Source organism: Gracilinanus agilis, chromosome 3 (assembly GCF_016433145.1).
Source record: "Gracilinanus agilis isolate LMUSP501 chromosome 3, AgileGrace, whole genome shotgun sequence".
Taxonomy (NCBI): domain Eukaryota; kingdom Metazoa; phylum Chordata; class Mammalia; order Didelphimorphia; family Didelphidae; genus Gracilinanus; species Gracilinanus agilis.
The window spans coordinates 20,043,494-20,063,362 of NC_058132.1; the positions used below are offsets into that span (position 1 = coordinate 20,043,494).

Sequence of the window (19,869 nt, forward strand, 5' to 3'; positions counted from 1 at the left end):
TCTTTCTTTCTTTCTTTCTTTCTTTCTTTCTTTCTTTCTTTCTTTCTTTCTTTCTTTCTTTCTTTCTTTCTTTCTTTCTTTCTTTCTTTCTTTCTTACCTTCCATCTTGGAGTTAATACTATGTATTGGCTCCAAGGCAGAAGAGTGGTAAGGGTAGGCAATGGGGGTCAAACGACTTGCCCAGGGTCACACAGTTGGGAAGTGTCTGAGGCCAGATTTGAACCTAGGACCTCCTGTCTCAAGGCCTGGCTCTCCATCCACTGAGCCACCCAGTTGCCCCCTAAATGATTTTCTAAAAGAGCTGAACCAGCTGAACCAATTCACAGCTCCACCAATAGTGCATCAGTATGCCTCTTTTTTGGTAGCCTCTCCAACATTTGTCATTTGTCACTTTTGCCGTCTTTGGCAAACTGATGGATATGAAGTAGAAGTTGAGAACTACTTTAAAATGCTATTCTATTATTATCTATTTATTGGATTTAGTTAGATAATAATAATTATCTAATTATTGGTATTTTCGAACATTTTCATATGATTGTCAATAGCTTATATTTCTTCTTTTGAAACACATCTGTTCCTGTCCTTTGACAATTTATCTATTGGCGAATGGCTCTTAGAATTATTTTGAATCAATACTTGTCATATCTTAGATATGAGATAAGAGAAATTTATTACAAATATTTCCTCAATTATTTGTTTTTCTTCTAATTTTAACTTGCATAGAATTTTTTGTGAAAAAAGTTTCATTTCTACAGTATTAAAAATTGTCCATTAAATTTTCTATGATCCTAGTTGCTTGTTTTGTCATTCTCTTCCACTCTCCCTAAATCTTAAAGGCTACTTCTTTCTTGCTTCTTTAGTTTGCTTATGATGTCCTCCCTGAATCTTCTGTCCTCTTAGCTCAGCATCCCTCCTGCTTTTGCCTAGGACATGAATTCAAGACCCTTTACCATCCTTATTTTTTTTTTCTGGCTCTTCTTGGCTTCTCTGCTTCAATTTAGTTCCTGGGTTTGGAGGCTATCACTAGAGATCTATAAGCCTGACCTTGTCAGAGATAGATTCTAAGCATGATACTCTAGCAGACTAGGGTGGATATGGCTTGGCTATCTTTGAAAGAATGAGCTCAGAAGATGGTGCCAAGAAATAATGTCACTCACAGATCTAGAAAACAATGCAGCAGCAAGAAACAACATACCCTTGGGGAACGATAGGTAAGTGTGGGAGGCCAATAAAAAAAATCTGAGGGGCAGCTGGGTAGCTCAGTGGATTGAGAGTCAGGCCTAGAGACGGGAGGTCCTAGGTTCAAATCTGGCCTCAGACACTTCCCAGCTGTGTGACCCTGGGCAAATCACTTGACCTCCATTGCCCACCCTTACCACTCTTCCACCTAGGAGCCAATACACAGAAGTTAAGGGTTTAAAAAAAAAAAAATCTGAGACTCCTCTTTTGACTCCTTTTCTGCTCCACACCTCTCCTTAATGAAAAGCTTTCCTTAAGCTCCCAACAGTCCAGCTGTTAAGAGGTTAACATTCTCTCCTTTGGTCAGAAATACAACTGTCTTTGTTTCAAAAGTAGTTCAGACACTCAAGGTCATAAATTCCTCCAGGAGGGGCATTTCGCCCTGGAGAAAATATTCCCTGTCACAGCCTTTTGATAAGGACCCAGCGAAGTTTGACCTTAGCCTTGTTCTATTTAGAAGCTAATGAGAATCTTTGTGTTTTGATATGACATAATTTGATATGACATAATCTGCACATCTGCAAAGTTTCAGGGGGTTCTTTTGTGTGAAATGAGTCTTGAAAAATATATAATAAACTCCATGCTCCTAGAGACAGAGCTGGAAGCATGAGCTAAAAGACAACTCCCATTTATTATTTCCTTATCAACTAAACTGTCCTTATCAGATTATCTGAGATGATAAAAAGATCTCGAGAGGTAAGATACCCTGGAATCAGTGACAAGAACACCAAGTTATATCAGTGTGATGACATCTCCCCAAAGCCCTGGCACTGCACAGCAGCAGAAGTAGGTATCGACTTTCCACCACCGCTGCCCATTTCCTACATAGGCCCCTTCTTATGCAAGCTCAATTTCCTCCTTGGTGGTGTGTGTATCTGTGGGAGAGTATGCCTTCAATATGGCGGTAGGGTGGGGAATGTTCTGTTACAAAACATCTCACTTAGCTATTTCATGAAATGTCTTTGCTTTGAAGGAATGGTGTGCTCTGTTTGATTTGAGAAAGAGCAAATACATGGGTGGAGGCTTATAAGCTCTTGTTTTTAGACTCTTGAATCTGGTGTAACTGTTTCAGGGGTCCCGTATGTGGAAAGGGGGTCTCAAAAATGCTACAGAAATATCAAAAAAAGAGAGTCACAGAGGGAGAGACAAGAAGACACAGAGAGAAGAGAGGAGCTTTTAAAAAGCAAGAGAGAATGGGCACAGAGACAATCAGATAGTTTACAATCTCTTCATGGGTGACACTAAGAAAGTCTAGGACTTAGAAACCCTTAATAAATCTTAGAATTGGTGGGAAATCCCCCTTTCTCCTACTATTACCACTGAGTCTGCAGTTTCCCTCAATCTTGAGGGGGGTGGGGGTGCCAGGATTCCTGGTATTTCTTGACCTTGGCCATAGACCTCAAGGAAGGTTGCAAACATGAAAGAGCCACAACGTTTGCTTCAGAGACAGAGACATAGTAGAGATCATCAGAACATCTACTGCAATGGAATTCTAAGCTCAGTAAGAAATTTGCTAGTAAAATAGCGATAATCGATGGGACCCTTGATCAGGTTAGAGGTTCCCAGTCAACTTGGCAAGATTATAGCATGTGAGGCTCCCATGAAAAAGGTCCTGTGCCCCAACTCTTTGCTGAGAGATGTGTCATTTAAAATCACTTGGGATACTTGGAACTACATTTCCCATGATCCCTAATGGGTTTCCTGTTTTGGATGACGTATTTATGGTGAGGGACTGTTTGAAATTAGGGGGAAGTGACTTGGAACTTCCTCTTTAGTTACCTGAGCTCCAGGAGAGAGGAAGGGAAATGGCTGAGGTGAGGTTGGAATAGGTTTTTCTTACAGGCGCGTGGTCAGTTTATCTCTATCAGCATGGCTTTTATTAAAATACTATTCTCCCTTTTGTTCCCGGCCATCATCATTTTTAATCATAACAGAGACCACAAAGCATTCCCTTGATTATTCTCCAGGGACCAGATTTGCCTCCTAACAATTGTTTGACTTGGATCCAGGAGGATGAACCCTTTCTTGTCCAAAGAACTGCCTTTGAAAGTTAGCTCTAGACTTTCCTTCCCCTTTGGGCCTTTTTCATGAGTCTAATCTGTTTTTCAGACAAGCACGAAGCCAAGTGGTGGTGGTGGTGGTGGATGAGGAAGTTGATTCTTTTCTCCCTTCCTGACCAGGAGCAAGAATAGGGATTTAGAGCAGAAGCACATGACAACAGGAAATGTGTTTGTATGTGATCTGAGAAAGAAGTTCATGAATCTGCAATTCCTGGCTGCCTTCTTTTGATTTTCAGTTTCTTTTTCTCAGTTTAGGTCAGAGATTAGCAATTCTGAGAATGGACATTTCCACCCTTGGGGGTTATTCCATCATGAGCAATACCAAATTTGAAAGTGTTTGTGCTTAAGAATTGGGCCCTGGGGGGAAGCTGGGTAGCTCAGTGGATTGAGAGCCAGGCGGTCCTAGGTTCAAATCTGGCCTCAGACACTTCCCAGCTGTGTGACCCTGGGCAAGTCTCTTGACCCCCATTGCCTACCCTTACCACTCTTCTTCTTCTTTTTTTTAAAACCCTTAACTTCTGTGCATTGGCTCATAAGTGGAAGAGTGGTAAGGGTGGGCAATGGGGGTCAAATGACTTGCCCAGGGTCACAGAGCTGGGAAGTGTCTGAGGCCAGATTTGAACCTAGGACCTCCTGTCTCTAGGCCTGGCTCTCCATCCACTGAGTTGTCCAGCTGCCCCCCCCCCCTTACCACTTTTCTGCCCTGGAGCCAATACACAGTATTGTCTCCAAGATGGAAGGTGAGGGTTTAAAAAAATAATAATAATTGGGCCCCGATCAACCAGAGGGAGAAACATTCTTTAATGACACAGTTTTTGGGAAAAGGAGCATCCTATTGTAGTAGGAAAAGCCATGCCATGAGAGACCAGGAATTCTGGGTCTTGCTAGGCCTCTGTAATAACTGCTGTGAGTCGCTTCCGGGCCTGAAATGAATGGGACGTATTTTTTCACTGTAAAGTATCTTTACCTTCTGCATGAAGTCTAAGGAGTCCAATACAGTGTTGGCCTTTTTTGTTTCTGCATTTCTTCAACAGCTCCTGCTAGTATTTTTCACTTTATGCCTTTTTAGTGGTGGAGAGAATAGCTGACCCATACATGATATTCATCTTGTACATTGAGGGCTTTTATTACTTCCCCTCCCCGATTACGTGTAAAAACAATTTCTAAACTTTGTAAAAAATTTGAGCCAAATTCTCTCTCCGCCTCCCTCCTCCTGCCCCCCATCCTGAGGCAGCAAGCCATCTGATATGGATTTCACAGTATGCCAAGTACTTTTGAAGAAGGGGATCCTATTGCCAACATATGTCTAGAAACCCTAGGCAAGAGCCACTTAGGTTTGTTTTATAGACTTTCTAGGAATTTTCTTCAAAGTTTTCTTTTAGAGAAAGAACCTGAATTGAACCCTGGCCCATGGGAGCTCAGAGCTCCTTGGAGAGGGCGGCTTTGGGCTATGAATGTTAGTGTAAGTTCAAACACCAAACATATGAACAATAAAAGGAATTGTCAACCACACGCACATTCCTCAATCGGGATACATGTGAAATAGAAATACAACCTTAATAAGAATCAGGAAGCAGCAGGAAGCTCAGGAGGGAACACAGAGAAGCAGGCTACTTCCCCCTCGAGACTCACTTTGAATAGCCAGCTCCTGCCTCCTGTTGGAACTCCCCTAGGCTGTACCTACTCCTGCTCCTCCCTCATTGGGAGTAGGGCCTCCTGAGCCTCTTAAGATGAAGCATAATGCCCTGCCACAAGGTTGGGCATTGAAGGCCCCCCGGCCCCCTCTAATCACATGCCTCCCACCCATGGACTTCTGAACAGTCACTCTGAGTCTTCTGGGTCTCCTTCTAGCTGGCTTCCTTCAATTCCACTGTCCAAACCCCATCTGGTGATTCTGGCCCCCTCGCTGTCTGTGCACAAACCCTAGTCCTCATCCCCCTGCTGCCCATTCCCTTACTCACACCCATTTAGTCCTCCACCTCTCCAATATCCCACTCTGGTTCTACTCACCACTTCTCCCGGGCCCCCTGGAATGCCTGCTCTAGCCATAGCAGACTGGCTTGGATCTTGCACCTTTTCCTCTCCCTCTTTCTTTGGAGTCTCACCAAGACTTGGCTCCCTCCTGATGACATGGCCTTTCTGACCCCTCTGGTGGCACTTTCATTCAGGACCTCCCATCCTCGACTCATTGGGCATCATGGTGGGGGTGTTGGGACACTCCTAGGCCCACACTGACACTTCCAGATTTTCCCTCCATCACTATTTTTTAGACTCTTACCTTCTCTCCTAGAATCAATATTAAGTGTTAGTTCCAAGGCAGAAGAATGATAAGAGCTAGGCAATTAGGGGTAAATGACTTGGCCAGGGTCACATAGCTAGTGTTAATACGAAAGAGGAGAAATGGGTTGCAATAAGTAAGAGAGAGAGTTTTGCAATTAGAGAGCCAGCCGCATGCCAGGAACTAAGTGACAACAGATTCTGGAACCATCCTTCTTAGGTCCGTTATTTCACTTGGAAGTATCTGAGGCCCGATCTGACTCTTTGTCCACAGAGTCACCCAGCTGCCTCCCTCAGTCACTATTAACTCATGAAGAGTCTTCCCTTGAGTTTCATTTAATTTAGCTCATCTCCCGGTCAAGATTCTGGTCGTCGTTATCCACATCCACTGACCTTCCTTCTTCCGTGAGGTCTGATTTTATATTCTTGAGCCTCAAAGCTGACTGCAGATGGTGACTGCAGCCATGAGATGAAGGGGTGCTTGCTCCTTGGAAGGGAAGCCAGCACAAATCTGGATGGCCTCCTAAAAAGGAGAGGCATCGCTGCCAACAAAGGTCCTTCCACATCGTCCAAGCCATGGTTTTCCCAGTAGCAACGTAGAGCTTTGAGAGTTGGACTCCAAGGAAAGCCGAGCACCCCGAAACCAACGCTTTGGAATTGTGGTGCTGGAGAAGACTTTTGAGAATCTCTTGGACAGCAAAGAGATCAAATCGGCCAAATACTTCAAGAAATGAATTCATTGGAAAGTCAAATACCGAAGCTGAATCGTGAATTCTTTGGCCACATGATGAGAAGGTGGGATTCATTGGAAAAGACCCTCCTGTTGGGAAAGATTGAAGGCAAAGGGAGAAGATGAGTTGGGTAGGTAGAGTCATGGAAACAATGAATGTGATGCTGGGCAGACTTTGGGAGATAGTGGAGGATAGAAGGGTTTGGTGTGTTGCGGTCTACGGAGTCATGGAGAGTAAGACAGGACTGACTGACTGACTGTCTGAACAACTTCCTGACTCCAGGCAGATGCTCCATCCACTGTGCCACCTTGCTACTCAATCATGACCTCCTAGAGGATTCCTTATACCTCTTTCCTCTATGTCAACTGAAAAATGTGGCTGAAAGCTCCTTCTTTCCTCCTCCTCATCTCATATCCCTCAAGTCCTTAAATATAATGACAAAATAAATATAACATAGAATATAATTGTGATATGATATGGCATGATATAATATAATATAACAAAGCAGAACAATATAACATAACATGCTATAATATAATAAAATATGATATCATATAATATCTAATCCCTCATCTTCTTTAAAATAGAATCTCCTTGAGGGCACGGGCTCTTTCTTTCAGTTTGTATTTGGATCCTTATCCCTTAGTCCAGCACTTAGTAAGTCATCCTCAATGGCTATTGTCCAATCTCTCTCTTCCCCAGCAAAGAGAGCAGAAAGACGTTGTTTGGGCCCTGACAGAGAAAAACAAGTAAAGTTTCTCTTCCAGATTACATAGTCCAAAAGGCATCCCAGGAGGATAGCAACGCTATTCTTTCATTCCTTCCCTTCTTTATTTTTAGCACCGATTTTTAAAAAAGGGTGAGTTCCAAATGCTCTCCCTCCTTACAGCCCTTTCCCTGCCCTTTTGGAAAGCATACAATGGGATGCCATTTGGACAGGGGAAGTCATGTGAAATCTATTTCCGTGTTAGCCGCCACAGTATACTTTCCAAAACTAAAAGGAATCTCGTTTCACGTGCTTTTCTCTTGATTTCCATTTTGTGTTTTGAGATGCTGTTTTGAGTAGATAATTGAAGACTATAATGAAAAAGAAAATCTAAAATGAAAAACTCTAGGAACATGAAAGGCAAAATTCTTCCTACAAAGAGGAGGGGACTGGAGAACTTTTCCCAAGCTCAGCTGGGCTCGCTTCTGTCAACAACTTCTGTCGAGTTTTCTTGCATAGACACAGGCAATTAGATGGACAACAAAGACAGACAGAAGGACTGGAGCAGGCTGCAAAGCCAGACCTCTGCTATTCCTCCAGACTACAGGAAGGAAAAGGATATCGCCCAAAGATGGCTTTATGGTCCCCAGTTCCCAAAGAGGAACGAATCTTCCAAGGTCTTCCACCTTCAGGGACCCGTGAAGAAGAACTGAAAATAGGATAGCAGCTGGATTTTATAACTTTTCTAGTGTTGCCATAGTGAGAAGAGAAGCAGGAGCAGGGCCTCTAGGCAAGTAGAGGGTGGGAGGCAAGGTCAAGCAAGGCCTGCCTACTACTTCTGGCCAAAGGACATCCCAGGCTCTTCGGTCCATCTCTTTGGAGGGGTTGCACTGCCACTGTACACCGGGAAGAAGAAGATTCTGTCTTGAGTTAAATGACCAAGAATCCAGCTCCCTCCTCAGGGTGTACAGCGCTGGATTAAGTGGGTCCTCCCGGATAACTAGGACAAGGTATTCTTGGCAAACATTCCTGGAAAGGGGGACCCAGGTGGGGAAGAGTCAGCTTGTCCCTTTGCCTTCACACCTATTCAAATAGCTCTGAGGTACTACCTGTTAACCATGGCATTCATAGCCAGGGAGCATGTTCTGGGGGAAGATTTGGTAACATTCCCTTTACTGGTGACTAGATGGCACCCCTCAGTTTATCTAAGGACATGTTTGGAAAGTACCAGCTATCACCAAAGAAAGAGGGGAGCAAGGGACCTCATGGGAAAGAGGGAGGAGTCAGAGAGAGATTAGAGGAGCAGAACCTAGAAGAACAGGCTGCCCATGCAGAGCAATGAGGAAGATGGGAAAGCTAGAAGGGATTCTAAACTGGGCTGAGCTGGGTCTGAGGAGCTGCTCACTAGGCACAGAGACATGGCCTTTGTGGAGTTGAAACCAAATGGAGCAGCTGATGGCACATGGAGTTAGCTGGAAGTCCGAGTCCTCTATAAAGGAAGGCCTTGGGAGGAGTTTATTGCTTCACTGGGGTGGTTGCTGTTGAATACTTTTGATTGTGTCTGACTTTTCATGACCTCGTTTGGGGTTTTCTTGCCAAAGATACTAGAGTGGTTTGCCATTTCCTTCTCCAGTTTATTTTGCAGAGGAGGAAACTGAGGCCAATAGGGTTAAGTGACTTGTTTAGGGTCACACAGCTAGTAAGTATCTGGGGCCAGATTTGAACTCAGGAAAATGAATCCTCCTGGCTCCAGGTTAGGTGTTCTGTCCACTGTGCCACCTAGGTGTTGAATATCAAAATTAAATCCTCATCTCCGAGGGGATTGAATTTCAGGTGATGAGTCCTCCATAAAGGGAGGCCTTGAAGGGAGTTAATTGCTCCACCCTCCAATCAAGAGGAGAGGATTTCAGGAGATTGGCTTATCTTGGGGGAGGTGGATGTTCGTGGAGTTGAAACCAAATAGACTTCCCAGCCGATGGGAAAGGAAGAGAAGGAGACATATAAGAATGATGTGAGTAGGGAAAGACAAGACTTGGTGATGGATTCTTTGTGTGGGGTCAGTGGGAGAGAGGAGTTGAGGTTGACATCAAGGTTGTGAAACTGGGTGACTGGAAGGGCGGTGGCACCTTTGACAATATTAGAGAAGTTCAGAAAAGAGAAGCAACTGAGAGGTGGGGAAGAGATCGATTTCTCCTTTTGATAGCTTGCATTTGGGCCACTCACTTTGAGATTTCCAAAAGGCATTTGGATATCCGAGACTGGAACTCAAGGGAGAGGCTTATGGATCTGAAGACCTGGTAGTTGCCCAAGTAGAGATGATCATTAAACTCATGGGAGCTGGCAAGGTCACCAAGTGAGAGAACTTATACTAAGGGTGAAAAGGAGAAGTCTCTGGACCCAACCAAAGGGGCCTCCCATGGTTAGTGGGTATGACCTAGAGAAAGTTGTTTGTGAGAGAGGGAGAGAAAGGGGTTGTGAGAGTCAGGTGGAGAAAGTGGTGTGTCTGGGCTCACTCAACCTCCACCCACCATTCTGGATGGACCTAACTAGCACCAAATTAGCAAATGTGTACAAAAAAAAGCTTTCTACACCTGGACCTCTGTTGCCTCTCCCAGTCATCTTCAACCCTTCACAATCTGCTTCCAGATGCTGCCACTGAATAGGAATTCTTCTCTTCAAGGTTGCGTGAGATCCCTTGATTCCCACATCCCATCTCATCAGCCCTCAACATTTTTGTCCTCTGAGTGACCTGTGACAGCGTTTTCTACATTCTCTCCTCTCTCAGCTTTTGAAATACAGCTCTCTCCTGGTTCTCCTCCTACTTCTCCAATGGCCACGTCTCAGTCTTCCTCTTTGGATCATCCTATTCTGCCCACTAACTGGGCAGAGTTTTAACTTGGATCCCCTTCTCTTTCTCTATACCTTCTCTCTTGGTGCTTCCATCAGCTACCGTAGATTGCATTAAAAAACAAAAAACAAAACCTTAACTTCTGACTTAGAATTGATACTAAGCATGGTTCTAAGGCAGATGAATGTAAGGGTTAGGCTATGGGGGTTAAGTGACTTGTCTAGGGTCACACAGCTAGGAAGGCCAGATTTTAACTCAGGAACATGTCTCATCTCCAGGCCAGGCTTTCTATACATTGAACTACCTACCTGCTCCCATAGATTACATTTTTATATCGATGGAGATGACTCTAAGACGGATGCATCCAGTTCTCCATCATTTGCGGGCTATTGCACTTCTCCAAAAGAATATCTCGTTGACATTGCAAAGCTAATAGATCCCAACTGGAATGCAGCAGGGATCCCAGATCTGCAGTTTAGCTTTCTGTGGTTTCAGTTACCCTTTGCAAGAGGTTCTCTGGCTGCAGTGGTCTGTCCCCAGCTGAGGTCTCTTCTGCTTCCATTTTCACTTTTGAGGGTAATTTGGGTGGGGTAGTAGGAAGGCATAGAGTGCCTAGTGAGGGGCAGGAAGAGAAAGAGAGAGACAGAGACAGAGAGACAGAGGCAGAGAGAATACACACACACACAGCAGGGCCCCCATATCCTTTGAGGATCCATTTTTTTTTTAAACCCTTGTACTTCGGTGTATTGTCTCATAGGTGGAAGATTTGTAAGGGTGGGCAATGGGGGTCAAGTGACTTGCCCAGGGTCACACAGCTGGGAAGTGGCTGAGGCCGGGTTTGAACCCAGGACCTCCTGTCTCTAGGCCTGACTCTCACTCCACTGAGCTACCCAGCTGCCTCCTTGAGGATCCATTCTAAGACCGACCAAGGATGGCTGAAACCATGGACATCAGCAGATAGCTCACTGTACACATATGGGATCAGGAGGGATTTGCCCATGATTTCAGCCATCCTTGGTAGGTCTTGGAATGGATCCTCCATGAATATGAGACCCCTCTTGTAATTCATTTCTTTAACCCACCCTCCAAACCCATCTATCTTCTGTACTTCATGATTTCTATCAGAGGCTTCACCACTTCTCCAATTACCCCAATTTGGAAATCTGGTTAACATTCATAGAACATTTTAGAGGTTTGCCAAGTATTTTACAGAGATTTTCTCATTTAATCCCAACAACAACCCAGGGAGAGGAATATTATCATTATCCACATTTTACAGGTGAAGAAATAGTGATTAAGTGACTTACCCAAGGTCACACAACTAGCAATGGTCTGAGGCAGGATTTGAATTCAGGTCTCCCTGCCTTTAGATCCAGCATTCCATCCACTGCAGTACCTAGTTACCTCACCCTTCTTTATAAACCCCTACTTTCCATCTTAGAATCAATATTATGGATTGGTTTTAGGGCAGAAGAACAGCAAAGACTAAGCAATGGGGGTTAAGTGACTTGTCTAGGGTCACACTGCTAGGTTGTGTCTGAGGCCAGATTGGAACCCAGGATATCCTATCTCCTGGCCTGGCTCTCTATCCACTGAGCCACTCAGCTGTTTCCTGCTTCACTTGTTTTTTTTTTTAAATCCTTAACTTCTGTGTATTGGCTCCTAGGTGGAAGAGTGGTAAGGGGAGGTTAAGTGACTTGCCCAGAGTCACACAGCTGGGAAGTGTCTGAGGCTGGATTTGAACCTAGGACTTCCCGTCTCTGGGCCTGGCTCTCAATCCACTGAGCTACCCAGCTGCCCCTCTGCTTCACTTTTGATGGGGACAAGGAGCTAACCCTTAACGTGCTACAATACAGTCCCTTAGTCAAGGTCCCTACTGGGGCCATCACAGCCAATGGATGAGTAATTCCCTTGCTTGCAAGAGCCGGTAGTCTCAGCTGGGAGGTCCAATCAGAATGAGTTTGGTGCTCCTCAGGACTGGCTCCAGACCAGGTCAGGCTGCTATGGTCATGGGCGGCCCCAGTTACCCAGCTCTCCAAGCAAGGCTTCTGATGGCTCTCCCCGTGCTGGGAGCTTTGGTAGCTCCCGAATTGGTTCAGTCCTCCTTCTCCATCTGCTCCTCATTCACTCTAATTCAGAAAAGTGTAGACTCAGAGGCAGAGTGCCAGTAGCCCCCCAGCCCCTCACTCACATGGGGCCTGGAGCTCATGCTAGCTCTTTTCTTTTGGCTTCATCTGATGTCCTTTGTACCCACCCACAGGGCTGGCTCAGTAGCCAGTGAAAAGCCTTTCCCTGGGGGTGGCTGGATGGCTCAGTGGATAGAGCCGGGCCTGGAGATGGGGGTCCTGGGTTCAGATACGGCCTCAGAATCTTCCTAGCTCTATGACCTCAGGCAGGTCACTTAATCCCCATTGCCCAGCCCTTATGCTCTTCTGTGCTGGGACCAATACACAGAACTGATCCTAAGACGGAAAGTAAGGGGTTAAAAAAAGGACCTTACTTTGCCACACAGTAAACTGAGAGGGAGCCTGGGGTCAAGAGGATCTGGAATCAAAGCTACCCTAACCCTAGCTGTGTGACCCTGGGCAAGTCACTTAACTGTTTGTCTTGCCCTTATCTTGCTGTCTTAGAGTTGTTAATAAGATAAAAAGTAAGGATTAAAAAAATAAACTACTTTCTCCGAGCCTCAATGACTAGCTGGGTCCACACCAGTCCTGCATCTCTCTTTCCTGCTCCCTAACCCAGGGTAATCCTCTTGGGTGTGGACGGGCGCCCATAATATCAGGGCCCTCTGAAATGAGGCAGGCAGCCCAGCCCAGTGGGTGGTGTTCCTAAGTCAGGGACGGGAAGGTAGAATGGAAGCAGGGACCCCTTGTGGATCCTGCTTTTGAGTCCTTTCCCCCTGCTCCAACAGGAACCGCCAGCCCTAGGAGACATCCACGTACTGGACCTGAGATGGACAAATGCCTGGAGGTGTTTATCCCCTCCGAGCCTCCATCCCCAAGGGCCCTTGGGCGCGCAGTGCTTTGAGAGTAGGAAAGAGGGCCAGTGACGGGGTAGCCAAGGCTCCCTTTATTGGATCTGGGCAAAGAGTCAGAAAACTATGGAATAGGGAAGCCTGCCGGTCAGCTTCCAAGGAGAGAAGCAATGGGAAACCTTGTTACAAATTCACTGATCCCCCTCAGTGCCCTGCTCTTTGGGCTGGACAGGCAGTGTGGGCAGCGGCTCCTGGGCTGCTTCTCGGTGCCCCCTCTCACTGTGCCAGGCTTCTGCCAGCAGGAGCCCCAACACGATGAGGACCAGCCCCGCCAGGCTGAAGCGGATGAGATTTCCCACCTTGTAGTCCTGGGGAGAAGTATCTGGTGAGGGAATAGAGACTGTCATTGCCTTGGGGATGGGGTCTTCCTCTCTTACAACCTCCAGAAGGGAAGCACAGGCCCTCCTCCTCCTCCTCCTCCTCTTCCTCCTGCCATAGTGTTGGTGGGGGCAAGGGGGCTGGCCATGGGGATAAGAGAACAAACCAAGCTTTTCCTCTTCGCCTCCCCCTTCCCCTAGCTCAGTCTCCAGGACCTCCTCCCTTGCCATCAGGCACTTGGGGGACTTACCAGATGTGGAGTCATTTGAAGCCCAGGGCTTGCTGGAATTTTGAAGCTGGGGGTCATCGGCGGCTTCTGGAAATGGGATAAAGGATAGAAGAGGGGCTGGGGCTGCCTTTCCTGGCTGCTCCCTCCCTGAGCTCATCCCACCTTCTGTCTAGCCTCATTCATTCCACTCTCTGCTTCTGGGCAAGCCCTGGGAATGTCACAACCTTTGCCCTCATGTTCTAGAGTGGTTAGATCTCCATCCTCTACCCCATCACTCTCCTGGCCTCCTTCTCAGGCCTCCACCCCCATCCCAGGGATGCCTGGGGTCTCCCTTCCCCAAAGGCTCCTGGGCTCCCTGGAGCAGTCCCTCTGGCCACTACATTGCCCTTTAGACTGAAAGGCCCTAGGCTAGAACTGCCTCACCTGAGACCCTGAGCTCCAGGGGGTCACTTGGGGCTGACCACTCATAGGGAGCCTCCCTGTGAAAGCTGTAGCATCTGTACAAGCCTCCGTGAGCAGCCTTGACCATAGGGATGAGAAAGTCAGCGTGGTACCAGCTTCCCTGGCTCTGGGAAATGGCTCCTCCCTCCTTGTGGAGCGCGTATTTCTCAAACCACTGCTTGGAGCGACAGTGGAGGGTGACATTCTCTCCGGAGACCACCTCTGGGCTGGGCAGGGCTGAGAGGAAGGGTTTATCGTACCAGTCTAGGAAGAGAGGAGACCACAATGACAGGGGGTCCTTCCCTTGCTGGCCTGCTGCAGGGTCTGACAGGCACAAGAGCAGCTGTGGCTCCCTTCTCTTTGATTTCCTGGTTTAGAGGGACTAGGAAGACTCCTCAGAGGGACAAGGACCCCTTCTTCCCACCCCAGGGAGCCCAGGCTGACAGGGCTATCTCCGCTCCATCCCCAAGGTGGGCTCTGACTCCCTGGGGAAGGGACAGCCTCAGCCAAGGGGTGGAAGGAAGGAGAGAGGCTAAACCAGGGAGGGGAAGACCAAGACTAGAGCTGTCACCAGCCTGGGGCAGATGGGCCATTCCATACTGTGGGAAAAATTGCACAGAAAGGGTTTGGAATGTTGGAGAGAGGATTGATTGACAGTGAAGGCATTCGGAAGGTGGAAGGGGCACAGTCTTTCAACCCATAGTTCCCAGAAAACAACTCCAGTAAAAGAAAAGATCATCAGGCAAGTGCAGACTACAGTCAAGTCTAGATGACCATCAAAAAATATGCATAAAGGGGATGAAACAACTAAAAAAGTAAGAAAAACCAGCCCAGAGAAAAGACAAGAAAGAACAAAAGCATCAAGCCAAGACAAAAGGAAAACCTTGAACTGATAACAGAGACAGTAAAATTCCTCAAAGCTTTGTAAATTTCTATATATAGAAGTGGACAGACGACAACCCGAACAATTACGTAAGAGAGTGCGGCGACAGCATAAAAACAAAAATTAACGTCACATATTAGGGAAACACGCAACACACACATAGCTTGGAAGAATTGAAGAGAGCCATCAGTCAACAATGAAAAGGAGTTCAAGAAGAAAGATGTAAGTATTTGTGCAAACAGTAAATAAAAAGGACACATACACAATCCCAAACTGACTATTTGTTGATATCGTGTAGGTGAACTAGAGTCCATGATTGCAAAGAAATGCAAAATATGTAAATTCTTAGTTAGAATGCATAAAATCTTAAACAAACAGAAAAATCAAACTTTTTTCTGCTTGATTAATACCAGGGTGTAAAAAAAAAGAACACAATTGTTGTACGGTGCATATAATTGATGTAAAAATTGTGCATATATAAATATATGTAACATGTGTTTGCATATAGTAGTTATAGGGTTTGTAAATACTGTATCATACCTTGTACTTAGCGTATAAAACAAAGAATATACAGAATAGGTAGGGAAGTTAGAATAACTTAGAGAAACAGGTTAGCAAATAGTTTAAGAGTTACTAGATACTTAGTTTAGATTAGCACATAGAGTAGTGATTCCCAAAGTGGGCGCTACCGCCACCTGGTGGGTGCTGCAGCAATCCAGGGAGGCGGTGATGGCCACAGGTACAGTTATCTTTCCTATTAATTGCTATTAAAATTTAAAAAAAAAAATTAATTTCCAGGGGGCTAAGTCATATTTTTTCTGGAAAGGGGCGGGAGGCCAAAAAAGTTTGGGAACCCCTGCCATAGAGTAACCATAATATTTGAAACTAGAGTAGCAGAATAGTTATCTTTAAGGAAGTTATATGTAACAGCATTAGCTGGAAATTGTGTTAACGGAAATGTTATAATTGAATTGGTTTTGTGTAATGATAGAATAAAATAGAAAATTGTTGTATTAGTATAAAATAGCAAAGATAGAAACTAACAATGGTAGTGGTTATTGCTTTTTGGTTATGTCATTGTATTGCAACAATTATTATTATTGTTTGTATTCATTTTGTGAACCCCAAATTCCTAACCCAAACCTTTCCTGGAAAACGTCTTAGCTTAGGGTAGATAGTTAGGAATCTAGAATAACAGTGTAGATTAGGGTTTTTTTTTTATTGTTTTGGGAGGGTTTAGCTTAGCAAATAGCATAGGATAAATTAAGAGTAAGTATAATAGTTCACTGGAGAGTGTTGCTCTCTGGGGTTACTCTGTCCTGGACCTCAGGACAGGAGGGAGCTCTCTCTTTGCCTCTCAGGATAGAAACTATCTCTATTCCTGGGATTTTTCCAGCTGTTTTTCTACCTGGTTCCTGTGGATCGTGCCATTGAATAAAAGGATTTGAAGGGGGCTGCTTGAACTGGAACCAGTCTTTAGGGGCATTACCCCGAAGAGACAGAGTAACCCAGCTCGGAAGGTCAGAATCTCTTTTCCTCTTGCTGTCTACTGCTAAAGACTTTGAACTTATAAAAGTTAGCATAGATATAGTATAGAACAGAAAGAAAGGAAACCTCCATAAGCCTGTGAGCCCCGGGCTCAGTTCAAAATCTGAGAGAGACTTAAAAACCAATTTATGCTTAAGGTGGAGGGCAGTCCCTACTTCCCTCTATCCTGATCCCTTCCTTTTTTTTTTTTTAAACCTTTACCTTCCATCTTGGAGTTAATACTGTGTATTAGCCCCAAGGCAGAAGAGTGGTAAGGGCTGGGCAATGGGGGTCAAGTGACTTGCCCAGGGTCACACAGCTGGGAAGTGTCTGAGGCCGGATTTGAACCCATGACCTCCCATCTCTAGGCCTGACACTCAATCCACTGAGCTACCCAGCTGCCCCCCTGATCCCTTCCCTTTAAGACTTGTTATTAAACCAACTTTAGTTAAATAAATGTAGTCAGATAATATTTTGTAAGGGTGAAGGGGGCCAGGAGGGAGAAGCCATCAGCTCTCTGATCCGTCAGTTGGGGTTACTCTGAGAGTTAGCTAATCAACACTCTTGGCTAACCACAATAACGCCATCCCAGAGTTTCTCTCTCTGATTTACCCCTTGAGAGAGAGTTTTCTTACACCACAGTGCCCACATAGGGAAAGGGGGCTACCATATTGGGAGGCTATTGCAGGGGTGTCCAGATTATTCCTTCCCTTTTCCCTCCCCATAAACCCAGGGTGGGTGAGGACCATCTGGCCTCCCCACCCAGAGTAGATAGGTCTCTCTTCTGCCAGCAGGTGCCCCTCTAGCCCTCCGCATAGATGCTGGGTTGGGTCTGGGGGCCAGGCAGGGAGAGGGGTTGGGATGGATGGGACAAACTCTGTGGGAGACCCAGGCCCATCCTGGAGGAGGGGCCAAGCTGAGCTTGGGGATCTCCTCCCACCTGTCATCACTAGCTCCACAGGCTCACTGGGCTTTGACCAATGGGACTGGTTCATGTAGAGGCAGCGGTAATGCCCCACTGTGTCAGGTGTAACAGAAGAGATGGGAAACTCGGCCTCTGTCCCAGCCGTGGACACGTCTCTGTCCTGAAAGCCTCCTCTTGTCAGGCGATACTTTTCAGCCCCAGGAAATCCCCTGCACCGGAGGATGACAGATTTCTTCTGAGGGACCAGAGGTCCTGGATCAGCCCAGAGGCTGGGTCTGGGCAGTGTCACTAGAAAAGATGAGATCCCAGAGGTCAGGGGGCTCCTCCCAGATGGGCCTAGTCCCACCCACTCTGTCCAGTCCATACTGGGCCCCCATAAGGGTCAGGGGGACTTTGGGCTGGGGGGGGGGGAAGGGAGACACTCACCCTCCTGGGCTCTGATCCACTGATGTAGCCACAATCCTGCCAGAGAAGATCTCCATCACACATTAATCAACACATCCCGCCCACCAAAGCCTTGGTCAAAAAACATTAAGTGCCTTCTCTGTGCCAGGTAGGAGTAGTCAGGTGGGGCGGTGGATTAGTGCACTGGGCTTGGCATCAGGATGACTCATCTTCCCTGAGTTCAAATCTAACCTCAGACACTTATTAGCCATGTCAACCTAGACAACTCACTTAATTCTCTTTGCCTGAATTTCCTCACCTGTAAGATAGGCTGGAGAAGGAAATGGCAAACCACTCCAGTACCTCTGCCGAGAAAACCCCCAAATGCGGTTACAAAGAATCAGACATGACTGAAAAACAACAAACACTGAACTTTTGGTCAGCTGGGTGGTGCAGTGGATAGTGTTGGGTCTAGAGTCAGAAAGATTCATCTTCATGAGTTTAAATCCAGTTTTAGACACTTGCTTGTTGTTTACCTCAGTTTCCTCATCCAAAAAAGGAGCTGGAGAAGGAAATGACAAACTACTCTAGTATCTCTGCCAATAAAACCCCCAATGGGGTCATAGAGAGTCAGACATGACTGAAACAACCCAACAACAACAAATGGGCCAGTATTTTGCTAAATGCTGAAAGAGAGGAAAGGAGAAATCCTAGAGCTTGAGGACTGCTGGCTGTGCAGAAGACCTGAGTACTTGTCTTGTTCCTGTCCACTATGAGAAATCAGTTCCTCTCTCTGAAACTCAGGCTTCCCTTCTTTACATGGCAGGAACAGCACCAGGAAGTCTGGAACTTGTGGTCTCTGATGCCTCTTACAGCTGGGAGGCTCCCAAGACCCTGCAGAAGCTCAGATCCCCTTCCCCACTTACCAAAGCTCAGGAAGATAATGGCCAATGGGGACATGGTGGTTCTAGGATCTGGTGAAGACTGAAGCACAGGCTAGAGTCAGGGTCAGCCCCACCCACCAGAGTTTCCCAATCCTCCAGCCTTTGAGACAGCTTCTTCCTCCCTGTGGTCTCCAATGTGTGTGTGTGTGTGTGTGTGTGTGTGTGTGTGTGTGTGTGTGTGTGTGTGTGTGCTGTNGTGTGTGTGTGTGTGTGTGTGTGTGTGTGTGTGTGTGTGTGTGTGTGCACGCTGTTCTGGAAAAGGATAGAGTCAGGTACCAGAAGCAGAGAGAGGAGACCCAGGCAAGGGATGACAAAGAGCATTGCGGCCTTGGTCCAGTCTGTCTCTGTCTCTGTCTGTCTGTCTGTCTGTCTCTCGGGGGATAGAGAGCCAGACCTAGACACCAGAGATCCTTGATCTGGCCTCAGATACTTCCTAATTATGTGACCTTGCCCTTACTGCTCTTCTACCTTAGAACCAATACTCAGGACTAATCCTAAGATAAAAGATAAGGGTTTTTTAAAAAGAAAAAGAGGAGAAAAATATCAAAACTAACTCATCCATAAACAAATTTGGCATTCTCTTCAAAGTTCCATATTACACAGGAGTGAGAGGGGATATCTTCCCATGTCTCTTCCTTGGTGCCAAACTTTGCCTTTGTAATTTGGTAACATTCTGTTTCAACTGTTTTATTCTGATTGTTTTGGTCATTGTATAGATCAGAGATGGTGAACCTATGGCACAGGTGCCAAAGATGGCATGCAGAGCACTCTTTACTGGCACACAACGCCTCTGTCTGTCTGTCTCTCGGGGGATAGAGAGCCAGACCTGGACACCAGAGATCCTTGATTCAAGTCTGGCCTCAGATACAACTCCCCGCTACTCCCCACAGCTTGACAGAGTTCATTATTAGAAAGGCAGAGGGACTCAGGGGGAGTTGCTCCCTTCTTCTTCTCCACTGTGACCGATAACATTTTTTCCTATCCTCCGCCCCTCTTCCCAGAAGCCCAATGGGAGTGCACTGGGGGGGGGGGGGAAAGGTAGGTGACTCACAGGCAGCAGAGCTGGAGGGGAGCAGTGTGCTCAGGCCATTCCTCTCCCCTTCTCTACACTCACAGAGGACATTCCTCACTTCACCTGCCCCTCCACCCAGCAGTCCAATGGGAGCATTTCCTTTCTCCCCTGTGTGGGGTAATGGGGGGGTGGGATGCACCCTGCACTTGATGGTTTGGGGGGTGTGTGGCATACCATCTCTTGGTGGGGGGACAGGCTTGGCACTCGGTCTGGGGGGGGTGGTGGAGCTTGGCATTCTATCTCTAAAA

At 46.4% G+C, this 19,869-nt stretch overlaps 2 protein-coding genes across 2 annotated transcripts in view; one reads left to right on the top strand and one right to left on the bottom strand.

The window, feature by feature from the left end:
- LOC123240825 (leukocyte immunoglobulin-like receptor subfamily A member 2) overlaps positions 1-18,584 on the bottom strand; it is a 289,397-nt gene extending 270,813 nt beyond the window's left edge. The window contains exons 1-4 of the mRNA XM_044668540.1: positions 18,532-18,584; positions 17,648-17,683; positions 17,237-17,509; positions 13,869-14,150 (exon numbers count right to left, since the gene is read on the bottom strand). Coding sequence (XP_044524475.1) covers positions 13,869-14,150; positions 17,237-17,509; positions 17,648-17,683; positions 18,532-18,565 — 625 coding nt within the window. The 5' untranslated portion in view covers positions 18,566-18,584. The remainder of the gene's footprint in view (positions 1-13,868; positions 14,151-17,236; positions 17,510-17,647; positions 17,684-18,531) is intronic.
- Positions 18,585-19,283: 699 nt separating this feature from the next.
- The window catches only part of TTYH1 (tweety family member 1), a 42,079-nt gene continuing 41,493 nt past the window's right edge, over positions 19,284-19,869 (top strand). The window contains exon 1 of the mRNA XM_044668541.1: positions 19,284-19,292. Within this exon, the coding sequence (XP_044524476.1) occupies positions 19,284-19,292 (9 nt within the window). The remainder of the gene's footprint in view (positions 19,293-19,869) is intronic.